The 24,620-nt window shown below is 41.5% G+C and overlaps 1 protein-coding gene and 1 non-coding gene across 2 annotated transcripts; both read right to left on the bottom strand.

The window, feature by feature from the left end:
• Window positions 1-130: 130 nt before the first annotated feature.
• On the bottom strand, window positions 131-23,425 carry LOC134677304 (lysosomal alpha-mannosidase-like). Its single transcript, XM_063535740.1, has 15 exons — window positions 23,333-23,425; window positions 19,755-19,857; window positions 18,970-19,051; window positions 17,697-17,882; window positions 14,863-15,068; window positions 14,020-14,156; window positions 11,285-11,418; window positions 11,170-11,185; window positions 9,526-9,659; window positions 7,894-7,986; window positions 6,349-6,532; window positions 5,828-6,043; window positions 3,848-3,926; window positions 422-542; window positions 131-236 (listed from the first exon to the last, which is right to left on the bottom strand). Exons 1-15 carry the CDS (start codon window positions 23,423-23,425, stop codon window positions 131-133), a joined length of 1,890 nt encoding a protein of 629 aa, XP_063391810.1.
• On the bottom strand, window positions 15,512-15,584 carry Trnav-cac (transfer RNA valine (anticodon CAC)). Its single transcript has one exon. It is a non-coding gene; the product is annotated as a tRNA-Val (tRNA).
• Window positions 23,426-24,620: the final 1,195 nt, after the last annotated feature.

Raw genomic sequence — 24,620 nt, 5'->3', positions numbered from 1 at the left:
CGGGACCGGTTTTTTGCAAAAACATCGAAATAAAATAACCATATTTTTCGAATTACTTTGCGTCACATGTTGCTTCTCGGTGCCCGTGATGTTGCCGCGTCTTGCCTGGGAGACGCATCACTACAGTCACTTACTTTAACGCCTGGTTGCCGATGATGTAAGCGTCGTCGACCGCCCGCGCCACGATGCGCTCGTAGTCGTGCGTCACATGCTGCTTCTCTGTACCCGTGACGTTGCTGCGTCATACCTGGGCTAACATCACGGGTGAACTTACTTGAAAGCCTGGTTGCCGATGATGTAAGCGTCATCGACCGCCCGCGTCACGATGCGCTCGTAGTCGTGCGTCACACGTACCGTGTTGCTTCTCAGTGCCCGTGATGTTGCCGCGTCATACCTGCGATAACATCACAGGTCAACTTACTTTAAAGCCTGGTTTCCGATGATGTAAGCGTCGTCGACCGCTCGTGCCACGATGCGCTCGTAGTCATGCGTCACATGTTGCTTCTCAGTGCCCGTGATGGCGTCGTGATGCTGCATCATACCTGGAAAAGCAAGCAATGTCACTAGGGTCATGAGGACAGTAACATAATGTATAGCAGGGGTACCTACTAAGGCTCGCGGTCGCGAGTGGGTTTCGTGTACTCATCTCCGGGGCCCCGTTCTCGTGTTACAGGAAACCGGATTTGTGGCCCGTTCGGAACGGGTAATTAGGGTCCGTGTACCCGTGTTACCCGTGTCCGGATCCACGGATATTAATTACACACCGGTCCCGTTCTCGGCGTATATTGACGATCGGAACGTAGATCCGGAGCCGAACGCACTACACGGGCACAGACTTTGACGGGTTCGTGTAGTTCGGACGCTTAGCACCGCCGGGGCTATGAACGGGCACGGGTTAGCGTGTAGCACGGATATCGGGAGCCCTAGTCCCTACTTGCCATCCGAACGTCACCTTTAAGGAAAACCATATTGCGGGCCGGGGTTACAACGCAAAACCGTCTTTGTGGCCCTTATAAAAAAAGGTTGAGTACCGCTGATGTAGAGTAACGATGGAGGATAAATTTATTCTAGGTTTTTGGATTAATAACATCATCATCTTCCTTGCGTTGTCCCGGCATTTTGCCACAGCTCATTGGAGCCTGGGATCCGCCTGAGAACTAACATAATTATAATAATATTTAGTAGTAGTAGTTACGTTTTGGACTAATAACATAGTGAGTGAAATGATATTGATATTAAAAGACAGAGATTAAGGAACTGAAAAGGGGATTTCTGATCAACCTTTTGAACGCGCCTATCGAGTGCGGCGCGTCATAGTGAACTGTTACAGTCCAATATGAAGGTTCACTATGACGCGCTACAGTACTGCCCTCTTAAAGCAATTGGCGGTAACTCATTTTTAGACATTTCGAGATATTTGAGAAAACGTGAAAATTGATTTCGCGTCACCTTACACTCAGTTAATTTTAACTGTGACTAATTTTTCATATAATCATATGTCTTTTTTTATTATATATAGGGTTGTTGTCATAAAAATATTATTTTTTTGTCGTTTATTTGAGATACCGCTATTACGCTACGTATTATTAGGTTTTATTTCTTAGTTGTCGCTGTTTCCCTTAGCGTCGGTATATAAAGCTCCATACAAAAGTAAGTTTATATATTTTGGCTGCAAATGAATATGAATCGCATATAAAAACCATATTGATATATTGTAATAATATATTTAATAGTCAAAGATAGTAATTGTAACTTAAATTTAAAGAAAATAAATCATTTTCTATGTTTTTGTTGACATGAAACTATGCGCTGGATACAGGTAATTCGTACCAAAATTTCAGTCTATTGGAAGGTATTATATTTTGAATTGATTTTATTATATTGCGCTTTTTATTTTCGGTGATACCTGCAGGCTTATCTTTTGTCTTTGGAAGTGATTTTAATATATTTGCACACAAGATACATAATATTTAATTTTTTTTTGTTTTAATTTACCGAACAAAAAGGAAAACTGCAAAAGGTTATTAGGATAAAGTGGCCAGACAGTTAGGTGTTAGGTAAAATAGGTTTATAGAATCTGTTCAATGAGTTCATATTTAATAATCACATTAACAGGGTGTTTTTACGTAGCAGATTAGTTTTTCAGTGCTCTCCAAAAAACATTGTAAAAGCTATATTGTTTCATACTTAAATATACTCCAGGAACCGAGTACTATCAGCTGTATAAATATCTGCAACTAATAAAGTAGCACCTTATATAAATTATACGAAACTCACCTAACAATCCGATTGTATATGTATTTGTGATCCATTGAAAGTCAATCAAGTACAAATGATAAAAAACCGGGCAAGTGCGAGTCGAACTCGCGCACGAAGGGTTCCGAACCATAATGCAAAAAACGGCAAAAAAAAGGTCACCCATCCAAGTACTGACCCCGCCCGACGTTGCTTAGCTTCGGTCAAGAATCACGTTTGTTGTATGGGAGCCCCACTTAAATCTTTATTTTATTTTATTTTTAGTATTTGTTGTTATAGCGGCAACAGAAATACATCATCTGTGAAAATTTCAACTGTCTAGCTATCACGGTTCGTGAGATACAGCCTGGTGACAGACGGACGGACGAACGGATAGCGAAGTCTTAGTAATAGGGTCCCGTTTTACCCTTTGGGTACGGAACCCTAAAAACTGACTCTTACCTTAACTCTGTTCAACTAAGCTGGTCATTTCACTCTTTAATCCACTTTTTTAGGCATTAATATGGTAATTTCAAAGAATTATGCAAATATTTATCCTCACTGTGTTAACAACAACTCGTAATGACAAGGAATCACTAGAATTAAGGTACTAATTGCACTAAGGACGTTAGATATCTTGCGTACATAATACTTAGCGATTTGGCCGTAACTAAAGATACGGTCAATCGCCTTCTGATAATTCGTCTTAAAAAAATAGTTTTTTGTAGCAGTTTGGCAGTAATTGACTATACTGCTATATACCTTAGCAATATTAGACTACTGCTAAATGGCTTCGAAAACTGTGGGAAAATTGAGATATGCAAAATATTCTTAGGGGTTTTTAGTCATGTTACAGGTAAAATACGAGTATTTTGTTTTGTACACCTTATGCAGAATGTTTTAAGGTAGACGATGGTATAACTAACTCAAAAGTGCTTTTTTTTGAGTTACCGCCAATTGCTTTAAGAGGGCAGAGTAGCGCGCGTCAGTTGACGTCTTTGACAGGGAAAGGGTTAATGGGTCAGTTCCACAACTTGCCCTAGGCCAGGGGTGCGAAATTCCTCCCTTCGGGCAAACTCGGCTCCGTTCGGCTCAGCATTGCTCCGAGCAATTATTAGGGTTGGCACCACTCGACTTCCACTTGCGTGCACGACCACCGATAAGATATAATGGCTTGAATTTTGACAACCCTAAATAGCCGAAAGGGATAGTGTATCTTAGAAGGGGACGGCATGATTCGATCCTAAGCCGCTGTCAAACTTCGGTTTTGTAGAAAGTTTCCTTTCTGTACGGTAGTACTATTATTTATTCGGTGCCTATAGTTCGTTTTTTTTAGCATTAGAAAGAACTTCAAAGAAGGTAAGCGATCTTGACATGTCTTTTAATTGAAAAACGCTTTTTAAAAATCAGTAAGTACTACTTATGAAAGCAGAAGAATATAAATGATCGTATTAGATTCATATTTGTTACATATTTGCCGTAACTTATTTTTAAAATGTGTTTTTCAAATAAAGGACACGTCAAGATTGTTTACTTAATTTCTAATGCTAAAAAAAACGAACTATAGGCTAATAGCACTCTATAGAGGTGAAAACAAAATGTAGGCACTTACCCATAGCACTTTTAAGCTCATTTAGAATGAACATGTTAGATTCGGGCAGATTCGTTAGGACTTGCAACATTTTGAAGGTCTGAAATATATATATAAAAAAAACATAAATATTATAGGACATTCTTTACACAGATTGACTAAGTAAAAAAAAACCGGGCAAGTGCGAGTCGGACTCGCGCACGAAGGGTTCCGTACCATAATGCAAAAAAACAAAAAAAAGCAAAAAAAACGGTCACCCATCCAAGTACTGACCACTCCCGACGTTGCTTAACTTTGGTCAAAAATCACGTTTGTTGTATGGGAGCCCCATTTAAATCTTTATTTTATTCTGTTTTTAGTATTTGTTGTTATAGCGGCAACAGAAATACATCATCTGTCAAAATTTCAACTGTCTAGCTATCACGGTTCGTGAGATACAGCCTGGTGACAGACGGACGGACGGACGGACGGACGGACGGACGGACGGACGGACGGACAGCGAAGTCTTAGTAATAGGGTCCCGTTTTACCCTTTGGGTACGGAACCCTAAAAATATTATAAGATATAGAATATAATTATGTCTAAACAAAACAAACTCTCTATCTTATACATAGAATTAGACTTTTTGTGATATACATGTCTGATAATTTGGTAACGCTTCTATGATCTAAATGTAATACCATGAATAAGTTCTGCCCCAGGCCTAATCTAAAGGGAGGAGTTTAATTTTGACTGAAACAAATAGTTGTAGGTCTCTCTTTTCATCTTGGTTCCTCGAGCGACAGGTGAAGTACCGTAAACCGGGGTGAATAAGGACGGCTGGGGTGAGTAAAGTCTATTCCAATAGAACTTGCTAACTATGTAAACAAACAACCTAATTTTGTTTTATCACTGTTTCTCTTTGAATTTTCACACCACCTCATCAAATACCATTGCAACCGTACACATAAACACTATTGAAACGGTCCGTTCCGTAAAATACATAAATATGTAACTGTATCTTGGATATTTAATTAAAAGTTTAAAATGGTTTCATAAGTTAGGTTATTAGGACCTGATGAAATGGCGGTTTTGTTTCTTTTAAATTCTACAATTGTCTATGATGGGTAGTGTTGTGACTAAAGTTTGTAATATAAACCCGCTACACACTACCCAAGCCACGCTCTGTACCTATCGCCACGGTTATAAAATACATCAATACATCATTCTTAAGTACTAATTTGTCTTCTGATCGTGTTTAAACAAAATAAAAATAATAAGTAACTACTTGTTTTTTACTTTTGGTATTTTATTATTCGATATGGTTTGACGTTAGTAAAGTAGTATTGCCCATCACTAGTAAAAAGATCATTCAGAGACAATTTCAATATGGCGGTTTGTTTACATAGTTAGCAAGTTCTATTGAAATAGACTTTAGGGACAACACTTAAAATTTGAGTTACCTGACAATTTCTTAAAAAAATAATAAAAATACCCACACAAATTGTATCATACAAAATCTACTATTATTTTCAATCAGATACAATTATACAAGTTATACAATACAAGTATTTTTAATTGTCAGGTAAATCACAGTTTAAGTGTTTGCCCTATTCACCCCAGCTTTCCCTATTCACACCGGATTACGGTACCCAGTGAATTATGAACTACTGTTAAAGTAGGGATCTCCTTTTGACCCGTCGACCACAGTTAAGCCAAATGCCTATTCAGGGACCTGATTTTATGGAATATGACACTTTCCCCGGGCTCACTAGCCATTTTTACCCCTATGCTAGAGGGAGATACCTACAGATAGTTGTTGGCCTCTCTCTCCATCCTCTTGGTGGTGGAGCGGGAGGTGAAGTACCCAGTCCAGTAGGCGGTAGAGTGGGATGCGTGCTAGAGGGAGATACCTGCAGGTAGTTGTTAGTCTCTCTCTCTCCATCCTCTTGGTGGTGGGGCGGGAGGTGAAGTACCCAGTCCAGTAGGCAGTAGAGTTGGATGCGTGCTAGAGGGAGATACCTGCAGATAGTTGTTGGTCTCTCTCTCCATCCTCTTGGTGGTGGGGCGGGAGGTGAAGTACCCAGTCCAGTAGGCAGTAGAGTCGGATGCGTGTAGTCGTGCTAGAGGGAGATACCTGCAGATAGTTGTTGGCTTCTCTCTCCATCCTCTTGGTGGTGGGGCGGGAGGTGAAGTATCCAGACCAGTAGGCGGTAGAGTGTGATGCGTGTAGTCGTGCTAGAGGGAGATACCTGCAGATAGTTGTTGGCCTCTCTCTCCATCCTCTTGGTGGTGGGGCGGGAGGTGAAGTACCCAGACCAGTAGGCGGTAGAGTGTGATGCGTGTAGTCGTGCTAGAGGGAGATACCTGCAGATAGTTGTTGGCTTCTCTCTCCATCCTCTTGGTGGTGGGGCGGGAGGTGAAGTACCCAGACCAGTAGGCGGTAGAGTGTGATGCGTGTAGTCGTGCTAGAGGGAGATACCTGCAGATAGTTGTTGGCTTCTCTCTCCATCCTCTTGGTGGTGGGGCGGGAGGTGAAGTACCCAGACCAGTAGGCGGTAGAGTGTGATGCGTGTAGTCGTGCTAGAGGGAGATACCTGCAGATAGTTGTTGGCCTCTCTCTCCATCCTCTTGGTGGTGGGGCGGGAGGCGAAGTACCCAGTCCAGTAGGCAGTAGAGTCGGATGCGTATGGGAAGAAGTCATCTTGTTTGATGGGCAAGCTGGGGCTGCAATAGTTGACATAATATTATAATAAGGGCCTCTGCGATGTTGGCTTCGGCCCCACGTACGCCTCTATAACAGTGGTTCCTAATCTTTTCAGTACGTTCACCCATAGGGGACTTACTAGGGAACCTGATTTTACCCCTCCTCCCTATGTTAATAAAAAATAAAACGTGTACGTTTGTTGTATTGTTATATTAGGTTAGCTTATTATCAATCAATCAATCAATCAAAATATTTATCCTCGTGCCGCCCAATGTACAATAGGATGTACATTCAGATTCGATGGAATGTCAACCTTAATTATAGACAAAATAGGTAGCATTTCATTTGTCCCGTAAACTTTTCGAACAAATTAAATTCAACCTAATTGAGAATACAACAAGATTCTAAATTCCTTGGCTATAATTTTATATGGTGGGCGGCACGAGGTTATTGTTGGTCATGAGTTACAGAGATGTTATTATAATGTAGGTACAACGGTCTTCATGTCCTGCCTCTGTGAGGCGTACAATATGGGAACTTAATTCTAAATGAGATCATTTATGTAAATATAGTAACTTATGCTACACGAAATAATGGAATTTTAAAATGAGTTTACATATTGTTTTATATTATTCTGTTAAAAAATCGGAGATGCTGTAAAAACATTTCTCGTAAAAGACCAGTTTTACCCCCACGGGGGTAATTACCCCCAGGTTAGGAACCACTGCTCTATAAGGTCCGGGATGCCATGGTCCCGAAATGTGGAAAGACGTACAAATAGTAATAATTTAGCCTATACGAGTATACGTCCCACTGCCGGGCACAGTTAGATCTCCTCTCATGCGCGAGAGGGTTCAACCGCTTACCACCAGGCGATCCGTCTGCTCGTTTGCCTACTACGAGTATAAATCACGATGATAGCAGGGCTCGGAACCGGTATTGAAATACCTGTTAATATCGTTCCAAAACCGTAACATTATTTCGTTCATTAAAAAACCGGTTAATTGATGGAACGCGAACTAACAAATTACGTTCTCTCTCCTAACCGGTAAGAAGAGGGAAAGGAACTTTATGGTTCGCAGGGAACTATATAATACCGGTTACTCTTGGCTTTCCGAGACTCTCGGTTAAACTCGTTGTCATACGTGGAAGAGATAGCAATAGTTACTCGTTCTATCCCGCTTCGATTTTTTTCAATTTAACCGGTTAATTTCGTTCCACGAGAACGAAATGAGAACGTATTTGGCATAAACCGTTATCTCAAAGGAACAGTTCTTTAACCGGCAACCGCAAACGGAAACGAAATCCTTTTCGTTCCCGGGCGAATCAACGAAACCGGTTTGACTGATGAGAACGGTTTCCGAGGATGATAGAAACTTACTTTGCATCCTTGACCGCCTTCAAGTAGCAAGTAGGAGTAGAATAGAACAACTTCACCTTCAGATTCTCTTTGGCCGATTTCAGGTTGGCGTATCTGTGAATTTAATTTTTATTGTACTTAATTCATAGAGGTATACTGGAAAATTAACCGTCATTCGCCAGTAACTGGCCACCGACCAATAACCGTCCACCCTAGACTAAAAATGAATTCTATTCACCTATAAATAGAATTTATTTTAATATAAGGTTTCAATAACTGGCACGCTACAATAACTTAGCCACCTTTTACTAAAATTAATTTTGTTTAGAGGTGAATAGAATTATTTTTTAGTTTTGGGTGGCCAGTTACTCACAGGTGGCCAGTTACTGGCGATTGACCCTACGTAAAATAGAACAAAGCGGTTGTAGTCAGTAGAAATAGATATACATAGGGCACACTCTGATGTAGGTATTACGTTTTATGTAAATACTAAATAATCTATTTAGCTAGGTTTATCTCAAATTAGCTAGGTACTGCATAATATACGAAGCTGTACAGCGCCATCTTCTGATCTAAGGAAGTAATTTATACTAGAAATGCTGATTAAATACCTAACATGTGAGTCATGCAAAGCAGGATTACTTAGTAAAGAGAAACATTATAATTTTAATACTGAAACGGGGCTTAATCGGGTGCACTTATGTTTAGGTATGGTACAGGGTGGCTAAAAATTAAGTGCATTACCGTTGCCAGGCAGGTTTGGGATTATACTGAGCAACTTTTACTATGGGACCAACTCTGAAATCGCGTAAAAGAATTGGGTGTTTCATACATTTAGGCTGATAGTTAGGTACATGTTCTATTTACGGTAAATATGTTTTTCGCGATTTCGAGGTTGGTTTCATAGTGAAAGTTGCTCAGTATAATCCTAAAACCTCCCTGAAAACGGGAATGCAGTAATTTTTTGGCCACCGTGTATAGGTATTATTTGCCTGATGTTTCAGTATTAAAATTATAAGTGAATATCGTGTTAGTTAAATCAAGAAATGTATAATAGGTACGTTAGATAAGTTCATGAATATAGATATAATAAGATAAGTTCTAGACAGAAAATCAGGTGACCTAATTATTAAGTATGGGAAAAAAGTAACACCACTTTAACCCTCGCTAAAGGCGGGTTAGGCAGAAAATAAAGAAAGGATATTTTAGACGTAACCAATAAAGATCGGTTCAAAAGTTTTGAAGTTATGGCTAAAAAACTATACTCTTTAAAGCACATAAGCTGTTAATAACAACAAATAATAAGCGTTATTGGCCAACAACACACGACGCATATACGCGTTTTTGGCGTTCAAAACTCACTTCATAAGTTTAAGATAACATAAGTTTCAATAACTGGAAAGCCTTCAATAACTAGCCACCTTATACTAAAATTAATTATGTTTATAGGTGAATAGAATTCATTTTTAATTTAAGGTCGCCAGTTACTAACAGGTGGCCAGTTACTAACTGGTGGCTAGTTACTAACAGGTTGACAATTACAAACAGGTGGCCAGTTGCTAACTGGTGGCCAGTTACCAACAGGTGGCCAGTTACTGGCGAATTACCCTACTTAAAATGGAACAAAGCGGTTGTAGTCAGTTCAAAACTCACTTGATAAGTTTGTCGAGATTGTCGAACCACATGTAGGCATCCATGAACGTGAAGTCACCTCCCATGGTCACCAGAACGTTGTTGGTTCTATAGTACTTGGCTTGAAGTAGCACGTACTCTAGAAACGTTGTCACCTAACGGAAAATAGTTATTTACGATACAAGTGCGGAAAAGAGGAAATTCGAAACGAGTGGCGATAAATTAAAACACGACCGAAGGGAGTGTTTGAAATCGACACGAGTTGCGAATTACCTATTCGCACGTGTATCGTACAACGTTTTATAGTACATATGGCCCTTTAAACTATTGACATACGCACGAAAAGTGATATTTTACGCACTATAATGCAGGAAAATAGGACCATATGTACTGTAAAAATGTTTTTTGAACTTATTTCCGAATACCGAAGGATTAAAATTTTTAGGGTTCGGTACCCAAAGTGTTAAAACGGGACCCTATTACGAAGACTCTGCTGTCCGTCTGTTCGTCTGTCTACTTCTATAGTACCTGCTTGACTTGAAGTAGCATGTACTCTAGATACATTGTCACCTAACGGAAAAAATGCTTTTTGAACTGATTTCCAAATATCGATTTCCATTTTTAAGGTTACGTAATCCCGGCTCTTAACAATGAGTTTTTCGGAATTTATGTACGAAATATCATTTGATATTTACCACTAGCTTTTCGGTGAAGGAAAACATCGTGAGGAAACCTGCATACATCGGCGAAGAAATTCAAAGGTGTATGTGAAGTCCCCAATCCACATTGGGCTAGCGTTGGGACTATCAGCGTATAAGAGGCCTGTGCCCAACAGTGGGACGTACATAGGCTCAATTTATTACATATTATTAACTCTACCCATGATATTGCCCGTTACCACCAATACCAATCAAGTTTGCATAATATTCTTCAGATTGTTTTTGAATGCCGACATTTTTTTCTAGAAAAAAGCTCGTACTTTTTGTCTTTGTGCAAGATTTTAGTTCATTTTAAACGTCAGACTTCTATGAAATTATGACGTATGAATAACACTTGCATTGCGTGGGCTATCAATATCGCTGCAGACTTATCTTGGTCTAAATTGAATACTGCATATGAAAAATATGTCCTCTTATTTCTTAGGTCACCTGAATTTTCGAAATTTCTTGATTTATTTATTTGCAAGCATATTTTTAGTTAAATAAGCGTTATACATCAAGCAGCTTCTATTTAGCTAGTACAAACGGCAACACTCTTAACTGTCCATCGTTGGACCTTATGCCTTTTGTAATAAGGTTCACGAACTGTCAGTTAACAGCGTCGGCGATGGTACTAAAGTCTGGCTGAATCGTGCAATTTTATATCCTCCTAAGGCCCAAGGTCCTACCTATAGTACCTCTTCAGTTCGATGAAATTTAAACCCTATTCAATTGGAACAGAGTCGCTTTTGCTTTGTTTCGTTCAATTTTCCAACAACAAAGTCAACTCTATTTCCTACACTGTAGGTTCATTTCAGTGGTAATTTTTGGATCTTTCATTTGTATGGCCGGGCGTTAGGAGGCTATTTGTGACGTTCCACGGCCAAAGGTACCTTATGGCGGCTGGCGCTTACGTCGCATAGCGCCGCAATAATATTGGAGCGGCGTTAATAGCGTAAGCGCCAACCACCATAAGGTACGGTCTGTACCATTGGGTCGTCACATTAGTATTTTATGAGAAAATCCGCGCATTAATACTCAACAACTGTGCATGATCTTGTATAATTGGCATGCAAACTCACTGTATCAACTTGTCTAGGTTGTCGAACCAGAGCGAGGCGTCCAAATAGTTGAAATCTTCTCCCATCGTAACTAAGATGTTGTTGGTCCGGTAGCTTTTGGACATGTTCGCGGCTATCTCTAGGAACGTTGCCACCTGCAAGGGACCGGTTACCGATATATTTTTCGTACAAAATAACCGGTATTTAATTCCGGTATCTCGGTTTTTTGTGTATATTTTTGCACTGAATTGAGCTAATCTGATGCATCAGTATCCTTACCTAAATACTAATCTATAATATCAAAGAAATATTGTGAAGGCTATGAGATATTTAGATTTTTAGTTATACCGGTAACGGTCCCTGCTTTACACTACTTTACAGTACATAATGCTCCCTTTTCGTCTCGTCTCGCGTCTCTCCGAGTGTCCGTGCGAGACCCTCGGCGAGAAGCTCCCGACGAGTGTGTACAGTCACCTGCAATAATATTTTACACAACGAAGGCCGCAAAAATACCTGACACGATCTTATTTGTAGAGTCATAAGAGCGTGTCACATATTTTTGCCGCCTTCGAAAGGTAACATATTATTGCAGGTGACTGTACAGCACGCAGTAACGTTTACAAAATTAAAAGAATAAATACAAACTTGAAAGTTATTAGGTAGGTCTAGGTACAGTCAACTGCAAAAACCGGCCAAGTGCGAGTCGGACTCGCGCTTCTAGGGTTCCGTACATAACTCACGCTTGACTGCACGTTTCTAATAGGTTTTCCTGTCATCTATAGGTAAAGAACTATTTTGTGTATTTTTTTCCAAATTTTAGACCCATTAGTTTCGGAGATAAAGGGGGGTGGGGGAATGGTAAATGTTTGGCTATTTTCTTAAATAACTTTAAACCTATGTATTTTAAATTATAAAAATAATATGTCCATCTTTGGGTCACTAATTTACATATGTGTACCAAATTTCAACTTAATTGGTCCAGTAGTTTCCGAGAAAACAGGCTGTGACAGACGGACAGACAGACAGACGCACGAGTGATCCTATTTTCTTAAATAACTTTGAACCTATGTATTTTAAAATTATAAAAAAATAAGTCCATCTTTGGGTCACTAATTTACATATGTGTACCAAATTTCAACTTAATTGGTCCAGTAGTTTCCGAGAAAACAGGCTGTGACAGACGGACAGACAGACAGACGCACGAGATAAGGGTTCCGTTTTTTCCTTTTGAGGTACGGAACCCTAAAAATATGGATGTACAAATCATTTCAAAAATATGTCTACTACGCGTATGTAAGGTCCTAATACCTAATACATCCTATATCGGATCGGACAATGTGAAAACGCTTTTAATACATCGGTAACACGCTAATTCTGGCGTCAGTTCAGTCCATCATTCTTGTCAGAATGACGAGAGAATTATCGTGTAACACTCGGACTGATGGTCTGGACTGGACTGATGAAAATTTAATATTTAAAGATAATGTTCGTCAGTCCATTTTGAATGACAGAAAACTGACAGGAGACTGATCGAGTGATCGTGTAACCTATTCGTGTCATTCTCGCGTCAGTCACCATATTAGACAAGACTAAATGACTGTGTTGCGTTCTGTGTCCAAACGGCGACTAAGCGCCTGTTGCACCAACCACATTTGACAGACTGATCAACGTCAGCCGGCGCGCCCCGGCGCTTTACTATGAAACTTTCCATACATAAAAATTTAGCGAACTCTTTAACGATACGAACAGTTTGGTGCAACTGACGCTGTATGTCGTAATTGTATAAGTCTGTTGTCAGTCTGGACTGATCGTGTAACCGTGTCCATTTTCCATCATTCTGGCATCAGTCATAACTCGAATTAAGACTTATGACTGAACTGACACCAGAATTAGCGTGTAACCGATGTCTAAAAGGGACCCACTGATTAACAGTCCGCCGAACGGTATCGGCCTGTGAGTTGTTCGGAACTGTCAAAATTTTGTTCTAACTGACAGGCCGATACCGTCCGGCGGACTGTTAATCAGTGGGCCCCTTAACCATGCATGATTTTTTCTTTTTACCCGAAATTTATATATGTATCACATAATTGTTTGCCGATTCTAGGAAAAATAGTAAAAAAATTATAACTTCGATTTTCACTGCGAAATCAGTGTTAGAAGTTGAATTAGCTAAATCATATTTATGTAAATATGTAATTTTCAGTAATATATAAATGTTTTTTTTTACTACCATTAGAAAGGTACACTATTTGTGATATACCTATGATAAAGTTTTTAAATATAAAATAATTACATACCCAGAAAAAACCGTTCAAAACCACATACTAAAAATTATCAACTTGTGGATTTTTCCAAGTTTGCCGACTTTACGTCTTAAAACGAATGTAATTTTTATAACCTCCTAAGGCCCAAGGTCCTACCTATAGTACTTATTCAGTTCAATGAAATTTAAATCATATTCGATTGGAACAGAGTTGCTTTTGATTTGTTTCGTTTAGTTTTTGAACAACGTAAAATCAACTCTATTTACTACACTAAAGGTTCAAATTTCTGTGGCAAATATTGCATTTTTCATTTGTATGGCTGGGCCTTAGGAGGATAAATTAAAAATATTGCGTAAATTTAACCCTTAAATCATCACCCTATTACATAAAGGTGCGTTCAAGAACGTAAGCCTTTTTATTTTAAAACTGTGAGCTGTCTGGTTTGTAGACATTTGGCAACACTATGCATTTAAGGGTTAAGGGGATGTATACCTTATCGTCCACATTGTACATAGGCGAGGAGACGTCGTCTATAATCGGCTCGTCGTCGCATAACACGTCGAAGCAGAAGCCGGGAGGCGGCGAGTACGTGTTGTATAACACGCCAGTGAAGATGTCACTTGACTTGCCTGGAACAACATACAAACAATAATTATTAGAAGAATAAGAATAATTTGTAGAGACTCTCGCTAGGCCAACCATCTAGCGAGAGTCCCATGATGAGAATCTCGTGAAAGCCGAGAAGGATAAGTCCAGTAAGTACTTGGACTTGGCTCACGAGATAACCGCCATGTGGGATGTTGATTCAACGATCATTGTCCCGATATTCGTTTCAGTGAACGGTTTAATAGTGAAGAGTCTCGACCAACATCTTGAGAGACTCTCGCTAGGTGGCTGGATCAAGGGTCAGATGCAGAAGGCGATCTTGGACACGGCGCGGATAGTCCGCCGGTTCCTCTCTCTGCGGCCCTGAGCATCACCGGCAGCTTGAGCCTTGCCCTGCTGCTGGCGGCACCCAAAGCGGTATGGGGTTCTACAAAAGACTTGTATAAATAAAACACCATTGTCTACATTGACATATTATATCTACGGACGGGATTTACGGGCACTAAAAATGGTACTAGTTCAGCGGTGTCACTCACAAATTCGAGCCAATCGTGCAGTCTAACGCAACTAGTTGCGATCAATCGCGTGCGTGATGCGAACTCATCAACCAATCGCGTTGTAGCGGTGTCAGAGACCGCTGTACTGGCCCCATTCATGCCCCATTCTTATTGCCCGTAAGGCCAGTCCCGAGATATGTAATATGTAGGTATATGTCAATGATTGTCTCACCGAGATCGTCGCTGCCTCGCCACAGCACCTCCATAGTCCGCTCGCTGAGCCGCTGATCCTTGTCCTGGTAGTCGATGCGGCCGAGAAAGAGGCCGTCGTAGCCCATGGAGGCCAGGTCGGCGGCGAACTCCCGCGAGTGGCCGAACGGGTCGATTTGCCAGCCGACGCGCGGCCGCCCGCACTCGCCGAAAGTGTCGTTTAATTTTCTGGATATAAGTAAAAACAAGATTTTGGCAAAAAATAAATTTTTGATACAAGCTTTTATCGCTGACTGTAATTTTCTTTCCACAGGCAATTAATACTCATCGAGACAATTCTAAAAACCCCAAACACAATTAGGTTTCGTTGTTTTATCACAGAGTTCCTATGGCCACCTCCGGTCTCCATCATCAGATCAGCTCGATGGTACCATAATATTGCATTGTCACCCGACTTACGTATGTATGCAAAATTTCAACTCAATCGGAAACCGGGAAGTGGAACAAATTTAACTTGCAAGATTTGATTACAGACAACGGTCAGGTGAAACTAAATAAAAGCTTGTATAGTACATATACATGTATAAAAACCGACCAAAGGAGCACCGAAAAAAACAACACAGGACGTGTTGTAGTTGTGGGACAGAACAAAATACAAAAAGTGTAAATTATGTTTCCGCCCGGGATCGAACCGGGGGCCTTGTGCGTGTGAAGCACACGTGATAACCACTACACTACGGAAACTTGCAAGTATTCGACGAAATTATCGACCACGGACTACATAAATTGTTACGGAACCTTAAAAAAGATATAAATAGTACTTATAACATTTTCAAGTTTATTCCTCCCCTTCAAATCTTTTTTACAATGGCTCCCTTGTCCTTTCCCAGGTGGGAGCGCAGCAGGGTGATCCTCTAGGCCCTTTGGTCTTCAGCCTTGCTATACAGAAAGCAATTTCTGGGCTTACGTCCCCGTTGAACATTTGGTACCTCGATGATGGTACCCTCGGGGGTAAGCCAGAGGATGTGCAGCGGGATCTGCTTACTCTTCTACCACGTTTTCAGGTTCTAGGTCTGGAGGTTAACCCTAAAAAGTGCGAGTTTTTCCCCTGCAGTGCCGAGGCCCGTGATTCTTTCGCTACTTTTAGCCATTTGCTTCCTGGACTCAAGGAGGTGTCAGCTCAGTCTTTCGCTCTTTTAGGTTCTCCAATTTGTTCGGAGGCGATTCCTGAGGCCTTTGAAGAGAGAAGGCAGCTCCTCCTGATGGCTGCGGAGAGATTGGGGGATCTTCCGGCCCATGTAGCTCTGGTTCTTCTGCGGGTATGTTTTGCCGTCCCTAAAATCATTTACTTTCTGCGCACCGTACCAGCTTGGTTGTACCCTGATCATATTGATTCCTTCGACTATGTGTTGAAGGAGTCGGTGGAGCGTTTGCTGAATGTCTCCCTCAATCCGGATCAGTGGGTTCTGGCGTCCTTGCCCATACGAAACGGTGGTTTGGGCATAAGGCGTGCACGGGATGTCAGTCTACCGGCGTTCTTGGCATCGTCAGAGGGAGTTGTGGGCCTAGTCACTAAAATTTTATCCGTGAATGGTGACAGGCCGACAATCCCTTTTGCGTCTGATGCTGTGGCTGCCTGGAGGACTCTCAACCCGAATGTGCCGATGCCGGATAAACTCGACCGTCAACGGTTATGGGATGACATAGGTGTGAGGCGAGTTTTTGATGGCCTACTGGAAGGCGCTGTTGGTGCGGACAAGGCTAGGCTTTTGGCAGTGTCTAGGCCTGAGGCTGGGGCATGGTTGCATGCTCTTCCCTCTCCACACATGGGTACCCTTCTCGACAATAACTCCATGCGGGTGGCTGTTGCTCTTCGCCTGGGCTGCGATGTTTGCGAACCTCACATATGCATCTGCGGCACTATGGTTGAGAGTAACGGCCATCATGCGTTGAGTTGTTGTCGGTGTGTGGGGAGGTTTCCACGCCACCATGCCCTAAATGACATTGTGAGGAGGGCTCTTCTGTCTGCGAATGTGCCGTGCATGTTGGAACCTCCAGGCCTGAGCCGGTCCGATGGCAAAAGACCTGACGGGCTGACACTTATTCCATGGGAGAAGGGTAAGTGTCTACTTTGGGATGCCACATGTGTCAGCACGTTTGCCGCCTCGCACATGGGCCGGACGGTCCGGGCGGCAGGAGCGGCGGCTGAGTTAGCGGCGCTTCGGAAGCGCGATAAGTACTCGGCCCTGCTGACAAAATATCTTTTTGTCCCTTTGGCAGTGGAGACGTCCGGGTGTTGGTGTGCCGAGGCCAAAATTTTTTTGAGAGAATTGGGGCAACGTTTGAGGGAGGGAGGTCATGACCCTCGTTCCGGGTCATTCCTGATGCAGAGGCTGTCTATTGCGGTCCAGCGTGGCAACGCGGCGAGCGTGATGGGCACCTTTGCCTCTGGAAGGGCGCGGGACGGGTTGTTTGATTGAGTTCTCGGTTGTGGCTTTATTTAGCTTAGTTTTTATTTAGTTTAATTTAGAGTTAATTTATTAATTTAGTTTAGTTTAGTTTTTAAATCTTTAATTTATAGTTAGTTTTAATGATATTGTTAAGTATTAGATATAAAATATAACCCATTCCCATTTCAAATAAATTATTTTCTATTCTTATAACACTTTAAACTCTCGCGTTTTGTACACATATTTAAATAATTACACAAACTGGTCTACCGCGATATAATTTCATCGTTTTTACGTCTTTCACGGAAAGACTGACGACCCAACAAATGTCAACGGTCGGAACGGACGGACGGACGGACGGACGGACGGGGCGGTAGACCCGTTTGTATAATTAAATAGTACTCACTGCAGTCCCCAAGTGAACTGATCGACGGTGCTCTGATAATGGCTGGCAGCCTCGTCGTTCATGCTCCAAGCCCCGCCCACAAACTGCAGCCGGCCCTGCCTCACCAGGGTGTGAACCTGGGACCTCACGGACTCAGGCTGCGCCACCCACCACTTCCAGAAGAAAGCTGTTTCAACGTAGATGAATCTGGAAGTGAAATCGGTATTAATTTAATTGATGAACGAAAACTTAAAATTATGACACTTAGCTCCAATTGCAACATCCCGCTAACCCGGGGTTAACCAGTTAAACTGTTAACCCAGTGTCTAATTGTACTGGTAACCATGGTTACTCTATGTTTAACCAGTTAAGCCCGGGTTAGTGAATGGTGCAAGTGGGCCTTAGTTGAATAATAATCATCATCTCAGCCATAAGACGTCCACTGCTGAACATAGGCCTCCCCCTTGTTTAATAATGTCCTAAACTATGTAATATTTATTGAAGTGAAAACTTCTTTAGCGGCGCTGTGCACTTTTTGTGATGGGGAAAAAATGTTAAACTCGCGAGAGCGTAAGACGTAAGACGCTTCGTAAGACGGCCAAGTGACCTGATTGAAAAACTGATACAATGTCATTGAGTTTTCACTTCTGCCGGCACTCCCGGAGTGTAACACGTTGTTTATTTATTTATTTATTTATCTTCTTAGGCTAGGTCTTAATTTATAATATGAATTAAGTAAAATATGAAAACCCTTACAAAACAATACAATAAATATATACATTAACACATTACAAAAAAACCTAACCTAGGGTGCCGCCGGCAGCGGGGCAAGGCCCAAGCTGCCGGGGGTCAGGGCCGCAGAGTGAGGAACCGACGTACTATACGCGCCGTGTCCAAAATTACCGCCTTATTTATTTGTGACGTCCCACGGGTAAAAGTACCTTATGGCGATTCGCGCTTACGCTATTATTAACACCGCTCCAATATTATTGCGTCGCTATGCGACGTAAGCGCCAGCCGCCATAAGGTACCTTTTTCCGTGGAACGTCACATTTTAATACCTTTATAATTATTATTCACGTTAACTAAAGAACTTTGTACCAATAAACAATTTCTATTTATTTCCACTAGAAGTCAGACCGTAAAAAGTCTGCAGCGATTTTGATAGCCCAAACAGTGCAAGTGTCATTTTATAAACGTCAAACTTCTATGAAATTATGACGTATAAATACCTAACACTTACGCTGCGTGGGCTATCAAATCCGCTGCAGACTTTTATTGGTGCTATACTCACTTTCTTTTGGGGTCATCCCATAGTTCTTTCACGACTGAATTCAGGATACACTTGACGCAGGCCTTCTGAATACCATTTCGACCTGGAACCAACAAGCATACATTTTTAAATAGGGATTATTAAGTACGCGAAACTCTGCGTAGGATGCGCCACTACCACTCTATTCGTTACAATCTGGGGGTCTACCGCGAAACAAGAAAATCTAAATTTCGTTATCTAACCTCTCTATCACTCTTGCTTATTCGAGCGATAAAGAGGCAGATAACTAAATTTATATTTTCGCGTTTACCGGCAGGCCCTTGTTAACAAACCGCCTTGATGCATCAATGTCATATTTTATTGTCTGTGAAAACTTGTCAAAAAACAGTTTAAGGCACAGTATGTATAAGTTACTCTATGGTTTACTAGAGGAGCTAGAGTTAGACCAAGAAAAGTCTGCAGCGATTTTGATAGCCCGCGCAGTGCAAGTGTCATTTTAAACGTCAAACTTCTATGAAATTATGACATATACGCGTGGCCTATCAAACTCGCTGCAGACTTTTCTTGGTCTAACTTTAGTGCTGCACTCTGGCGGCAGAACACTGACTTCGGGTAATACCGAATAAGGTTTACTCCGAATACGGGTAATTCCGAATGTCGAAAACTGTCGGATAGTTCCGAAAAGAGACTTTTATTATCATGGAATTAAGGGTGATTTTCATCTGAATTTCGGAATTATCCGACATTCGGTATTACCCGAATACACCTTACTCCCTATTGTATTGATATGTGAAACTGAAACTTACTTCCATAGTAGTACTGGTCGAGGGTCTTCAGCCAGCCGACGTCATCGTGCGTGTGCGCAACTATATGCACGTTCAGGACGCCTGGCTCCGCGTCGGTGCAGCTCTGAAACAACGACATACACGTGCAAGCATTGACATAGATATCTAGAGACTGGCTTTACGGGCAATAATAATGAGGCATGACAGGGGTCAGTACAGCGGTGTGACACGCGACAACGCGATTGGTTGATGAGTTCGCGTCACGCGCGCGATTGGTTGATGAGTTCACATCACGCGCGCGATTGGTCGCAACTAGTTGCGTTAGACTGCACGATTGGCTGGAATTCGTGAGTGACTCCGCTGAACTAGTACCATTTTGAGTGCCCGTAAAGCCCGGTTTTCCTAGGATAGCGGTGCCGTCATATAGCGGCCGTCTCCATACTAAATAATATGGCTAAATATGGATGTCGTAGTATTTGTATGGAGACAGCCGCTATATGACGGCACCGCTATCCTAGGAAACCAGAGCATAAGGCCCGTCCTTAGATATTATAACACTTGTACTGCGTATAAATAACACTTGCACTGCGTGGGCTATCAAATCCGCTGCAGACTATTCTAGGTCTGACTCTAGAGTGACATATATGTCCAGATAGCGAAAAAGATGTGTTGTATGTGACAATAGTTAATGTAGGAACATGGAAGATATTTCGATTAGTTGAAATTATCCCGCTGCGCCTTACAGGTATTTTCATTCAAATTATAACCCACACAAGCGTCCCCCAAGCGTCGGCGTGTAGTCAATTCTATGGCTGCTGCTTGACGCAATAACGTCGGCGCAACTGCGCAGCGACGCCATTTTCGAAAGCGCTGACTAGACGCCGACGCTAGGTACGGTGTCGCCGGTGTCGGGTTCTCCCTTAGAATAGGTATGAAATGTGTATTGCTAAAGTAATTACCTACGCTAATTAGGATATTATCTTTTGAACGTTTTGACACTTTCAATCGCCACTCTTTGTATACTTATTTATAGGCATAGAGCTGTATAATATATTTTGTTAGCATTTTATTCTATTCGGTCGAATACCGAATATCTGTTGCCCAATAAAAAATAACTAAAAACGTAATATATTTAATATTTGATAGAGTTCTTAAAAGTTGTTAAATAGTAAGACCCTTTTTGAGCATTTGTTGGTTAGGGGTCATCCATTAATTACGTCACACGAATTTCAAGGTTTTTTGACCCCTCCCCCCCCCCCCATTGTCACACTTGGTCACATTTGGCAAACCCCTCCCCCCCTGGTGTGACGTCACATTTTTTCAGCGAAATCGGAAAATCGATTTAAGTATTATTATTTTTTTGTCATAATATTAGTAAATTTATAACCCAAAACTGATTATGAAAAAAAAATTAAACTAATAAAAACGATTATCGTTCCAAAAACTTGTTTTTGAACTGTAAAGTAATTAAAATGATTAAAATAAAATTTTGGTTACTGATGAAGTTAAAGTGACGTCACAAAGTTTGTGACCCCCTTCGCATCTCTCCCGCTTGTCACAACACGTCACATTTTCTTGACCCCCTCCCCCCCCCCCCCCCTAAACGTGTGATGTAATTAATGGATGACCCCTATACGATATATATTATGTTATTTTTATTTTATAATTCTGTTCAACAAACAATATATGAGTATCTTAGCAAACTTTGTGCTTTGTTGGCGAACAGTTTTCATAATAATTGTGACTCTAAAGCCAAGCGCGCACCACGATTTTTGTCGCGCGATAATTTAGTCGCAGAAATGTAACGTATGGGTTTATATGGCGGTGCGCGCATATGCGACAAAAAAATCGCAGCGATTTTAAAATTGTGATTTGTTACATTTTTCCGCGACAGCGAGCGACGCGATTGTCGCAAAGTGAATTGCAGCATACGAAGCTGTATGGCCCCGCGCGCACTGCGATAATAAAATCGCAGCCGGGACCTCAGTCGGCATTTCGCGCTCCAAGCGTCAACATATCGGAACCTGCTTCTCCAATGGAGTTACAAGATGAGACGCTAGATGTTGACCGTTTAATTATAGAAATAGAAGGAGATCACCTTTGTGGTATAAATACTCAGTCATACAGCGATTGCATATTGTTTCACGACAAGCGACTGGTACGACAGCCATGTCGAGAATGAACAAATCGTCGACTTTTTCATCGCAGTGCGCGCACTGAATTTTCTGCGATAAATTACAGCGCGATTCTAAAATCGTGTCGCAAAAATTAAAATCGTGGTGCGCGCTTGGCGTAAATGTTTGCATGTCACGCCGAATATTCGGTCGCCCATTATTCGGCGCGTTATTAGACCAAAACCACTATTCAGTGTTGCCAACTCTGATTTTGAAAAGATGCTAGACTAATGTCTAGATTATGCCAAAATTAACCCAAAGTTTTTTGAACTAAGCTAAAAAAAATGCTAAAATGTTACTTGAAAATACACACTTAAAATAAGGTGGTACCTAAAAATATTTTGTAAAAAACACCGTACTTTGTCAGTAGAAAAAGGGGCAAAATTCAAATTTTCTATGGGACGATAACCCTTCGCACCTACATTTTTTTAAAGTTGCTGCTTTTTTCTACTGACAAGATTTGTTTGACCAACTATAGTTGCCATTTTATAAAAATGTATACAAATATAGTCCGTCGATGTCCAACCGCCCATAAAAGTCAAAATTCATATGAAAATATGAACCACATAAGGCGATGGCGCATATTGTTGTTGCCAAGTTGGTGAAAACTTGGCTTAGACTAAATTATGCTAAAAATTATGCCAGATGCTAAATCGAAAAATTTGGTGCCAAAGCGAGTGAAAATATGCCAGATCTGGCATCAATTATGCCAAGTTGGCAACACTGCCACTATTCGAGGCATTATATAAATACGGCTAAATACGGAACTGACCAGCGATAGTGTCCTTAATAAAGCATAAAGGCAACGCACTCTGTTAGTCTCTGTTGACGGTTTTTATCAGTAATGATAAGCGACCTTTGACACTGTTATCTGTCCGCGTATTTACATATATAACATCTTCATGTTTATCTTTACTGGTACCAGCTTTCTAATTTTACTAAACAACTAATTTTCAAATATTAGATTTTGAAGATCGCATCGATCATCGCTTGAAAAGACAGGCGCCTTTTCATATTCAAAAAAAAAAAGAGAGGTCCCCCAAAGAGGCTTAGCGCTAGGACGGCACTGGCGCGTTCACTGGAGATCCCAGAGCCGTCCGAAATGCGCTGAGAAGGACTACTGGGAGGCGCAACATAGTTCCATTTTTATCGTCTGTCACTATGCCCATCACTTTCGCGTTTACATACTTGTTAGAACGTGACAGGTATGGTGACAAGCGATAAAAATGGGACCGTGCTACGCGAGCACCGTAGTCGCCTACTCGACTACGCCTAAAGCATACCCACTTTAGTCAATAGACTACGCCTACACTTTGTTAATTACTCCGAGCCTGCACCCGTCATTTAGAAGCCCGACTACGCCCACCAACAGCATAAGGCGTACTTAGTCAATCGACTACGCTTACGCCCGTCATTAGTACTCACGGCGTAGCCGCAGCGTTCGCCGTCTCTCGGAGTGATCTGATCTAGGGGCGTAGGCACCGTAGTCACCAGCCCGACTACGGCCAACAACAGCATAAGGCGTACTTAGTCAATCGACTACGCCTACGCCCGTCATTAAGAAGTACTCACATCGTAGCCGCAGATTTCGCCGTCTCTCGGAGTGGTCTGGTCTAAGGGCGTAGGCACCATAGTCACCAGCCCGACTACGCCCAGCAACAGTATAAGGCGTACTTAGTCAATCGACTACACCTACGCCAGTCAGAAGTACTCACGGCGTAGCCACAGCGTTCGCCGTCTCTCGGAATGATCTGGTCTAAGGCGTAGGCACCGTAGTCGCCAGCTCGACTACGCCCACCAACAGCATAAGGCGTGCTTAGTCAATCGACTACGCCTACGCCCGTCATTAAGAAGTACTCACATCGTAGCCGCATCGTTCGCCGTCTCTCGGAGTGATCTGGTCTAAGGGCGTAGGCACCGTAGTCGCCAGCCCGACTACGCCTAGCAACAGCACCCAACGCTGCATTTCCTGAAATATAAATGATATTAAAGATTATTAAATATACAGGTTACTTTTCTTATTTTACCCTTATCCACGTGAAAAGGTCCTCCTTTTATTTAGGGAACTATGATAAAATAATTACTTACATGCCCACAAGCTGTTAACTATTGCCCACAGGAGAGAAAAATGTACAGTTCATGCGGACACGCTAGTTTTCTCTCCTGATTGATGATTTTATCATAGGTAGTTCATAGTTTATCTTAACCAATTGTGTATGTCTACAGGAAAGACGCGAACACAGTTTTCTGTTTGACCCTAATCCCTGTAGCAGGATTATAAGCGCTATCTACTCGTGTTGCAAAACCACTCCGTATTTACTGTTGACATATTTATGCAATATGTTTTTCAATTTAATCGATCAATCTAAACGTATCTATCGGATGATGTAAACATATAGGTATACAAACTGATATCTACTTAAGCAGTTTAACCTACATAATTGCTCGACATTTCGAAATTTTAATCCGTATCTCATTTGCCAAGTACGTACCTACTTATTATATATAATAAGCTTATGCTACCTATTTAAAAGTTACTATTGCGATGAATATGATATATGATATACTAGCGACCCGCCCCGGCTTCGCACGGGTTAACAAATCATACACCAACTTCCTCAAGAATCACTCTATTGATAGGTGAAAACCGCATGAAAATCCGTTCAGTAGTTTTTAAGTTTATCGCTGATTAGATCAAAAATTGGGTACTATT

This window comes from Cydia fagiglandana, chromosome 26 (assembly GCF_963556715.1).
Source record: "Cydia fagiglandana chromosome 26, ilCydFagi1.1, whole genome shotgun sequence".
Lineage (NCBI taxonomy): Eukaryota > Metazoa > Arthropoda > Insecta > Lepidoptera > Tortricidae > Cydia > Cydia fagiglandana.
The sequence above is the reverse complement of the archived record's forward strand: the minus strand, read 5'-3'. Positions and strand labels throughout refer to the sequence as shown.

Coding starts and splice junctions, on each gene's coding strand:
- LOC134677304 (XM_063535740.1), bottom strand. CDS start 23,425: ATGCTGTTGTTGGCCGTAGTCGGGCTGGTGACTACGGTGCCTACGCCC. Junction 7,987..9,525: donor AATCTCGACAAACTTATCAA/GTGAGTTTTGAA, acceptor TTAAATTCACAG/ATACGCCAACCTGAAATCGG. Junction 237..421: donor ATCGGAAACCAGGCTTTAAA/GTAAGTTGACCT, acceptor GGTATGACGCAG/CAACGTCACGGGTACAGAGA.